The 9,450-nt window shown below is 62.3% G+C and overlaps 1 protein-coding gene across 1 annotated transcript; it reads right to left on the minus strand.

Annotated features, from left to right (window-relative positions):
- Nucleotides 1-4,619: 4,619 nt before the first annotated feature.
- HMX1 (H6 family homeobox 1) lies at nt 4,620-8,765 on the minus strand. Its single transcript, XM_012655037.1, has 2 exons — nt 8,165-8,765; nt 4,620-5,379 (listed from the first exon to the last, which is right to left on the minus strand). Exons 1-2 carry the CDS (start codon nt 8,556-8,558, stop codon nt 4,724-4,726), a joined length of 1,050 nt encoding a protein of 349 aa, XP_012510491.1. The 5' UTR covers nt 8,559-8,765; the 3' UTR covers nt 4,620-4,723.
- Between the last annotated feature and the right edge of the window lie 685 nt (nt 8,766-9,450).

Raw genomic sequence — 9,450 nt, forward strand, 5'->3', positions numbered from 1 at the left:
ATGGACTGTCCAGAGGGTGAGACCCCACTTCCCAGGAGACCCATGACAGGCGGGCAGCTTGGTGGATGCTCACTCAGGCCACATGAGGGGCAGGGCGGCGAAAGGGACTAACTTACATGATCGGACAGGCAGGAAGGGAGAGCTGGGCACCGTGGGAGTATGGGACTTGCCAGGAGCAGCAACACCAGTGCAGGGGCGATTCCAGCCCAGGGAGGGCTGGAGTCTTGGCTGGCCTCCCTAGTGACTAGTCAGTCAGGGGCATTGGGGCGCCTCAGTTGGCTTCCCTGCCCCTCTCAGGACCTCAGTTTCCCATTCCAATGAGGTGCGAGGTGGGGGTCATAAGGCCACAAAAGAGGCTTGGGAGAAAGACACCCACAGGGAGAAAGAGAGAAGGAAGCCTACCTGGCTCCCTCTTGGTGCTCCCAGGGGGCCAGCACCCAGCTCCTCTGGCCTCAGCCAGCTAGGCTGCCTTCTGGAAAGGCTCAGAGCCCAGGCTCTGGGAAACCTCCTCCCTGAGCAGCCAGGTCGGGGGGCCCTGATGAGGAGGGCCAGGCAGTGGAGGCCCTGGGTGCTCAGCGAGTGTAAAGGCCAGGCCAGTGGAGGACGTGTGACTGCTGGAGGATGGGGGGATCAGCAGCTGGAGGGCAGTCCTGGTGCCTATCAGCCCTGCACTGTGGCTTTGGATGGGGCAGGAGGGAGGGAGCCCTGGGTACTGTCTGCTCTCTTGGCCCAGGGCCTGGAGTGGCCATGGGTCGGGTGGGGTGAGGCGAGGTGGGGTGGGGTGACCACATGGGGGAAATGGGGCTGGCTGGTCTGGGTCTCCAGGATTCCCACAGCTCTGGCCCTGGAATGAGCTGGGCTGGGAATCTTTGCCAGATCACCAACTGCACATTTGTCATTCATGCGAGGACAGGGCCCTTAAAGCCCAGACTCACGTCCTCCTAGCCTGCACACTGCCTTAGTGGCCCTATCTGGTACCCCGGGTGTGGTTCCCACCTTCTGAAGTCCCAGGTGCTCAGCTCTGGAAGGGGAACTGATCTCCCACCATCCTCACAAGCCAGTACCAGTGAGGATTCTGCTATTAGTACCCAGAGAACTAGAGGCCCAGTGGAGGTGGTCCCTGGGAGCTGGGGAGAGATGTCTGCATCTGCTGGCCCGGCGTACCCTGTTGGCCTCACTCAAATCAAAGAAGACTGGGTGCTTACAAGTTACAGGCCCCTGTCCTTACCACAGGCATGCGATGGGGAAACAGGCCTGGAGAAGAGAAGGGCTTGCCCAATGTCATTGGGGTAGCAGGACTGGGTCCAAGCAAAGGCCATGTGATGGGTTTCCAAAGCCTGTTTGACCCAACTGGGCTCAGAGTCTCTGCACTTGGAAGCCCTGAGCAGCTCAGGGTGGCTGGCATTGGGCCTCACTTAAGGAGAGGATGAGTGAGGCTGGTGGGTGAAACCGCGAGGGGGGGCGCGTGTGGTGGAGACAGATCGAAGCCATTCATCTTCTGCCAGCATCGGAGCCAACGCGCCGAGGTGCGCCCGCGATCGATGGCGCCCGAGCTCAGGGCTCAGAAGGGCCGGCGCACCCCAGCCTGGCCCTGCGCGCCCTCTAGGGCTTCGTGGGCTGCACGTTGCGCGGCAGTTCTCTCTGGTTTGTGCCGCCTTTGGTGCGACCCCCAAGACAAACCTCGAAGATAATTATAGGGTGGGGCCAGGCTCCCAGAGCGGAGTTAGCCTAATCCAGTTTTGGATCTGCTCTGTTACAATGTTACAGTCCTAGCGTGAGGGGACAGCGCTCTGGCCTTTCCCCCAACTCTGAGAACATCCTCTCTTCCCACCTCCTAGCTCCGTCCATCCGACCTGGGCCAAGCCCTGAGCCCGGAGGCCCGGAAGCCGCTCTCCAGCCCAACTTTTAACTAATTCTGTCGAAAGACACGTCTCTCCGAATCCACTCCGCACTTGAGCCGCATAGACTGTGCTGGCTCTGACGCCGGCGGCCAGGCTTAGGCTGGGTGACTTGGTTCTCCGCTTTCCCGGCAGGCGGAGTGGAGGTTCTAGACCCGACGCCCGCACGGCCTTCACCCTTTCCGCGTCCCTCCCCGGCATCAAGTGGCTCCCGGGAGTCGGTAAGGCCACCTATGCCAGACTCTGGTGCGGACTGTTCTGCCGCTAAGGGAACCGCCCTGCCGACCTTGGAGGCAACCGCTGAGCTCAGAGGCACCCTGCAGTCACCACGCGACCTCGAGACATAGGCAACAGTCGAATAAAACGGCTGTATCGCATTGGTAAGCCTTTTAGCTTAGGCTTTAGTTACCCCGTTCTAAAACGTTCTAAAAGGGCCGAGGAGGCTGTACTCCTCGTGGTTCGAAAGGAGAGTCCCGGCGACCTTGGCAGTCCCAAACGGCATTGCCCAGGCGCAGCACCGAGGCGGGGCCGCGGGAAGTGCCGCAGGGGCCCGGCTCGGGTGAGTGCGGTGCCTGGACCCTGGGAGCCAGAGACGCGATCCGCTGCTGCATGCCGCTGCATGCGGACCCGCGCTGGGCTCGGCAGCCTCCGCGGGGCCTCTGGCTGTTCCCAGGTCCTTGTGAGGACTGGCAGTGATGTGTCCCTTGACTGGGTGAGGCCAACACAAAGGCGACAGAGGCCCAGAGAGTGAGGGTTCCAGGAGGAGCCTGAGTCCGGGCACCGAGGCCGGGGGAGAGGAGCGGGAGGGAGGATGGGGGGCTCTGGCTTTGCCTGACGGGCATCCCACTTCCCCTTGTGGCTACTGATCAGGAGCAAGGCCTTTGGAAGTGAGTTTTATTTCTTTGTATTGAAGCCTGTCTAAATCCCTCCCAGACAAAGCCGAGTGAAAACTAGTTTCACAGTTTAACAGTGAGAAGCAGTCAGGGCAGCCCCCAGGCAAGGAGGTCGCCCAGACCCAGCCCTGGAAGGGTGGGAGGGAGGCTGAGGGAGGCCTGGGGGAGCTGGGCTGGAGGTGGTGCTGCTGCTCCCTCCACAGGAGTTTCTCAAAATGCCCACCCTATCATGCCACAGAGCAGGACCTGGTGGGGCAAGGACAGCTGAAGGCGCTGGGCAGAGCCTTCCCCTATAGTGCCTTGGCCTCAGCGTACCACTGGAAACCAGCCACTGGTCAAGTGCAGGAAATGACTCTGGGTCAGGACTGGATGTTGAGGCACACAGATGGGCGACACCCCCCCCCACCGCCGAAAGCCACACTGCTCTGCTCCTTCTCCAAGGTTGTCCTGAGCTACCTCAGGTGCCCCAGGCCCAGCATGTGGGCTGGGCGCTGCACCTCAGCCAGGGAGTGTCTGTTCCCAAGTAAAGCAGGGGAGACCATGGGTTTTCTAGGGGGTTCAATTCTGCCACTGAAGCAACCCTTTCAGATCCTGATTGAGGTCTTCCCCCTAGGCTCAAAAGCACAGCAAATAGCATCCCTCCACTGCACAGGGCAGATCCACCCCCGATGTTCACCCAAAAGCAGGGGGCTGATGGAGGTGGGGTGACCCCAGTGATCCAGGCCTCTGGAACAAGCACAGGCCCTGAGCTGGGTGCATTGCTCAAGGGCAGTCCCCCAGCTTGCCAGGGACTGTGGACTCTGGACGAGGCCCATGGCAGGAACACGGAGCTCCCCACCTAACCTTGAGTGCAGTGTTTTGTGTTGGCCCAAAGAAAAATTCCATATGGTTAGCTATGGCTCTCAACCTCGGGCACAGGAGAAAGGGTAGTGAACACAGCCGCCACACAGCTGGCAGCACCTGTCTACACACACCAGTGGTCAGCGGTCAGCGTTGATCAGGTTCTGCCCACACCTGCCTCGCCACTTGGGTTTCAGTAAAGGCCCTAGAACTTCAGGACATACTGTCACCTCTTCCTCCCTCTCCTCCCCTCTTTGCACCCAAGACCTTCTCTGAGGTCCAGCTGGGCCTCCTGCTGTGGCAGAAGAGAGGCTTTGGGACCGTGGAGGATCTCCAACCTCCAGCGCTGTCTGTCCTGCCCACCCGCACCAGGCCCAGCCCTGGGCTCTGAGTGTCCCTGGTTGGCATTGGAAGGTGCCCCCAGGAGGGCGGGCACCCACCACAGCCTGCTACCAAAAGAGCAGTCCCTGCAGCAGTGATCACAAAGCAGTGAAACGGTCCAGAAAATGTCCCTTTTTATTCCATACGCAAATAAGTAGATTCACTAAAAAAAAAAAAAAAAAAAGAGGCCGCAGCCCAAGAGAGAAGCCAGGGTCTGGTCCTCTCTTCAGAATGGACAATTGGATCCCACAGGTCCCTGGTTTTCTCTCCACCAGGGCTCACTGGAGGGGGACAGTCATAGCCCTCCTGCAGGCTTACTGTGGGGTCCCAGGAAAGGGACATTTTGTGTTGGGGGTTAGCATGTGGAGGGCAGTCCCCTCACAGCGCCCTGGACAGCCCGTTTGTAGTTTTCCTGTGCGCTGCTGGGCTTGGCCCGAGGGCCGCGGCAGAACTTGCTCTTCGGCTGAGGCCTGTGTGCCTGGCGCTGGGGCTGCCAGCGGCAGATGATCTTTTTCCGTGTGGGGATCCGGCCTTGTAACTGATGGGGGGGTCACAGTCACAGGCGTCCCCTTACATTCTAGACGAGCTCCGACAAGGGCTGGTGCCCCAGGCGCAGCCCTACCCTACCGCAGCCCCACGCCGGCGCCCCCGCCGACAACGCGTCCACAGAGGTCCACAGTGGCCGCGGGGAGCGGGCCAGCGAGTGGGGACTCACACCAGGCCCGGCATCTGCGCCCGCAGAAAGGGCACGGAGGCGGCGGCCGGGAAGGCGGCCAGCGGGTAAGCAAGGGCCCCGGAGAAGCCGAGCAGTGGCGGGGGCGGCGCGGGCGCGGCCGGCGCCAGCGGGAAGGGCAACGTGGCCGGGGGCCCGGCCGCAGCTGCGGCCGGGGGACTTTCGTGGTAGAGCACCGGCACGCGGACGAGGCGTTGCGCTCCCGGCGGGGACAGGCTGGCCGCCTCCAGCTCAGCAGCCAGCTGCCGCTTCCACTTGTTGCGGCGATTCTGGAACCAGATCTTGACCTGCGTCTCAGTGAGCTGCAGGGAGGCGGCGAGGCCGGCGCGCTCGGCGCTGCTTAGGTAGCGCTTCAGGTCGAAGGTGGACTCGAGCTGGAAGACTTGGCTGCGGGAGAAGACTGTGCGAGTCTTCTTCTTTCGACTGCCACCAACGCCAACGCCACCGCCACGCGCCTCCCCCGTCGCCACAGGGGCATCGGCCAGCTCCGCCGCTTCCTCCGCGCTGGCCGCGGGGCCCCGGGCCGCCAGCTCGGCCGCCTCCCGCTGCACCGCTTCCGGCCCAGGGACCCGCGGCCAGGCTCCCTCGGCACGGCCCATCTCCTCGCCCGTCTCTGGTGAGTCCCGGTCGCTGGCTGCAGGGGAGAGAGGGGCACCGTGGTTGGTTCTAGGGTTCTGATCCCCAGACGTAATCACTGAGGCTAGCTGTCCCCCACCTTGAGGTCGCCCACAGCCACAGCAGGGCGATGTTACACGCACAGGGCTCCGCATCCAGCACCATTGGGGACCAAGAAAGGCAGAGCCATGAGGACGCAGACTCGGAGACCGGAGAGCTGCTCCAAAGCGACACACGCAACACGCTCACACAGAAATGCACACCCACATTCAGAGGACAATGAAGCAAAGGAGAAGAAAAGAAACACCAAAATACAAACAGACCCAAAAAGCAGGCTGACCCCCGATCTCTCCCCACTCCCAGCTTCAGCACTGGCCTCCTGGAAAAACAAACAAAAGACCCGCATAAATGCCAGGACAAGAGGAAAGATGTCCTTCTGAGAAAATTGCACACTGGAAAACAAGCACAGGACACCCCCTCCCACCCAGCACCCAGCCTCACTCCCAGTCCCGGCACAGAGGAATAAAGACTTGTGGTGACATCTCCCTCTTCACACGCAGGAGCAAATGAAAGGCCTGCCCGTTTGCATGGAAACGTTCCCATGGAAGGATGAACACATGCAAATGATCCCCAAAAGATGCCAGTCAGGTGGCACTGGTGCACCTGCACTCCACGCTCCTGTATCCCTGACCCAGATGCCCATGAAGGCATGTCCACTCCAGCCACAGGCATGCTTAAAGAGAACATGGGTGAATGTTGCTCCAAGGAACGCGCAGGAACCTGCCCCAAATATCTTCTAGACTGGCGGTTCAGCTTCTAGGTTTGGGGGTACAGAAGGTCACAGGGGGTTTCTGAGTTTGTGTTCCAAGTACCGAGCTCCGCCTCATCTTCCACAGGTAATAAGAGGCCCACAGGGCTGGCAAGGGATGACCCCAGGGTTAAAGAAGCCTGCCAGGCCCCTGGAGTGCTTGTCCAGAGAGAAGAGGACAGCCATCTCAGACTGCAGGGCTCACGAGGCCAACTGGACTAGTGTGCCTTTCTGCCTTGACCTGGATCCTCTTGTGCAAAGGACAGGCCTTGGCTGACTAAAGGTCGGAGATCATGGAGGAGTTTGGCCTGGCCCTTGGAAAGCTGCAGACTCTGGTGGGGATGTGCCAGCGGTGTGAGTATTTGCAGCATTTGCACACCCATGCAAGGTGTGCAAACACTGGTGGGGCTTGTGTGTCTCCGGCTCGGCTCTGGGCCTGGTGTCCATGGAGCATGAAGATCCTGCCCATGCCCCTGCCTACCCCCATGGCATGTGTCCTCATAGTGCCCACAGAGGAGTCAGGTAGCAGGCTGTTTTGCATGATACCAGATTTGGGGAGTCCCTGCCTCCCCCCACAATATCCCAACCCACCCCCGCCAACTCCTAGAGGCCCATACATTGCCACAGGAGCTAAGCTGGCAACGCTAACCCGCATGGCGTGAAATAAGAAGGCGTTGCCTCCGCAGGGGCTGCTGACTGGGCTGCAGGAGGGGATGGAGCCCAGGGACAAGGGGAGAGCAGATTTCACCCTTCAAACCCTTTTCAGAATCACTCCCAGAAGGGCACCAAATTAAATCACTTGATGTCAGGGAAACCACAGAAGCCCTGCTCAAGTTTACTAGAAGGGGCTGGAGGGCCTGGACTTTCTGGGTGTTGGCTCTGACATGTGGGTCCTTTTGGAGGGGCTCACTCCCACACGGGAGGGGGTTATGGATGGTTGACTCCCCCAGCACACACTGACATGCACACAGATCCTGGATGAGGAAGACAGACCTTAGGTGGCCTCACAGTCTACAGGCTTGAGAGGTGAGGGTTGGGGTAGGGAGGCTGGCAAAGCCAGGGGTGGGGGGCTGAAGTGGTTTTCCTAGTGTTCCTAGGAAGGGCTTTCCCTTCAAAGGGAAAGGTCTGAAAGGTGGGCATTGAACCTGGGGAGGGAGGCAGCCCTCAGGAGGCAGATGCCCAGACTAGAGGGGTGAGAAGCCCCCACCCCCAGTCCTCCAGGCCTCAGCAAGGAACAAAGGAGGGAAGGAGGAGGGGCAGAGAAAGAAGGCAGGGGGCTGGACAGGCCTTTAGAAGAGGCTCCCTTCCTGCCTGGCATAGCCCTTGCCTGGGCCAACCAAGGGGGAGGCCCAGGCCCCTGCCCCAGGCTGGCTGTCTGTGGCGGCACAGAGGGAATGGGGCTGGGGGCACAGCTGCCATGGAAGAAGGCTTCCGTCCCCCACCAGGCCACCCCCACAACAGCAGCACACTCAGCTCAATGCCCCCCTTTATTTTCCGAGTCTGGCTCATGTGTCCTCCGTCCCCTCTTTTCCTCCTTTCTCTCTGTCACTCCGGGTTTCTCTCTCCTGTACCTCCCATTCTTTCACCCCTCCCCACACTGCTCTTTCTCCCTCCATCCTTCCATCTCCTTTTCTCCAGCCTTCTCTCCAGGTCTCCTATGTCTTTCTCTGTCCTATTTCACTCTCCTTTCGTTTCTCTTTTCTTCAGCTGTCTGTTATCCCGTTCCCAGGCCCCTCTCCGCGGGCTTCCCGCCTCCCTAGGACAGCAGAGGCCGGCGCTTGTGAGACCTTCTCCCTCGTGGAGCCCCTGTCCCGGAGCGCCGGCCTCTGAACCCGCCCAATCAGGGCTCTGTGGAGGCCCTACACACCCCAGACTCTACTCCCCAAGGGAGAGGATGGCCCAGAATGGGCGGCGACGAGCTTGAAGTCACCAAGCGAATGTGCGGGGAGGAAGTCGGGCCCAGCCGCCGGCCCACCCCTCCCGGTCCCTCACTCACTGTCAGGACTGAGGCCGCCTCCGTAGCCGCCGTGAGCCCGTGGATACCAGCGTGTCGCGCCTCCGCAGCCCAGAGCGTAGGGCGGCCCGGGACCGGGGGGCGGCCGGGGACCAAGGCACAGCGCGCCCGGCCCGAGCAGCGTCCGGGCCCGCTCCTCCCCGCCGGGTCCGGTGCCCGCGCGCAACTGTCTCCGCCGCTGCAGCCGTCGCCGCCGCGCCTGCTCAGCATCCTCGTCCTCTGGGTCATCGTCGTCCTCCTCCTCGTCCTCGCGGCCGCCGTCGCTCTGGGCCGCGCGCCCTGCGCCCTTGGCCTCGGCCGCCAGCAGGTTCTCGATGAGAAAGGAGGAGGCGCGGGCCGGCGTGGCGCGCCCGGGCTCCGTCAGCTCGTCCGGCATCGCGGCCGCGGGCCCGTCGGGCTCTGCCGGGCTTCTCTGGGTCCCGGGCTCCCGGTCCCGGTACCCGCTAGGGATGGGAGCGTGCGGCTCCCTGGCGAACGCGCGGGCCGGCCCTGGAACCGCTGCCCCGAGCGCTGGCGTCGGGCCCCGCGGGGCGGGCCGGGGCCTCCACGCCGGGCTGGGCTGGGCCGGGAGCGTGTGCGCGCCGACAGCCGGCCCGGCAGCCGCCTCGCTCTCCTCTCACGTCGCCGTTCTGGTCGCCGCCCCGGCCGCCCTCACTGGGGGCGGGGAGTGGGAGGGGCCAGCAGGGGCGGGGTGGCGCGGGTTGGGGTGGGCTGGCGGCCCGCTGAGCACCAAGGACGCCGCGACTGGCCCCAAACGCGGCCGCTGCCGGGAGACACTGCCCGGACTTAAGCGCGCAGGCGGCGGCGCGGTCGAGGGCGGGCGGCCCAGGGCGCAGGCGGGGGTCGCGCCCGATCCTGCTCCGCGTGATCTGTTCCCCGGGCCCGCGCCACCCGCGCCGGGGGAGGCGGGGCCTCGGCTGGACGGGCACCCATTGGCTGTGGGGCCCCGATGAGGAACAGGCTGGCCAATCACCGTCCGGCAGGAATCGTAATTTCCCCGCCGCGGGGAGAGTGTTGGACCGAGCGTGAGTAACCGTGTGCTTGTGTGCGCGCGCGGTATGTGCGTGTGTGCACGTGTGTGTGCGTGTGTATCTATGTGCGTGTGTGTAGGGCGGCGTAGAGACCCCGAGACTTTCAGGAAACTGCAAGAGGCTGGGCCACAACCTTTTTTTTGAAAGATCCCCCCATACAATTTAAAAATGGGAACACTGCCAAAGCGGGACTGCAAGAATGCGGCATATTTTAATATTTACGCTTAATGAAATATG

This window comes from Propithecus coquereli, unplaced genomic scaffold, assembly GCF_000956105.1.
Source record: "Propithecus coquereli isolate 6110/MARCELLA unplaced genomic scaffold, Pcoq_1.0 Scaffold459, whole genome shotgun sequence".
NCBI classification, from domain to species: Eukaryota; Metazoa; Chordata; class Mammalia; order Primates; family Indriidae; genus Propithecus; species Propithecus coquereli.

What these genes read in the sequence shown, in the direction of transcription:
- HMX1 (XM_012655037.1), bottom strand. Translation starts at nt 8,558, where the DNA reads ATGCCGGACGAGCTGACGGAGCCCGGGCGCGCCACGCCGGCCCGCGCC. An exon ending in AGGCGGCCTCAGTCCTGACA is followed by an intron (nt 5,380 to 8,164) that starts GTGAGTGAGGGA and finishes TCTCCCCTGCAG; the next exon opens with CCAGCGACCGGGACTCACCA.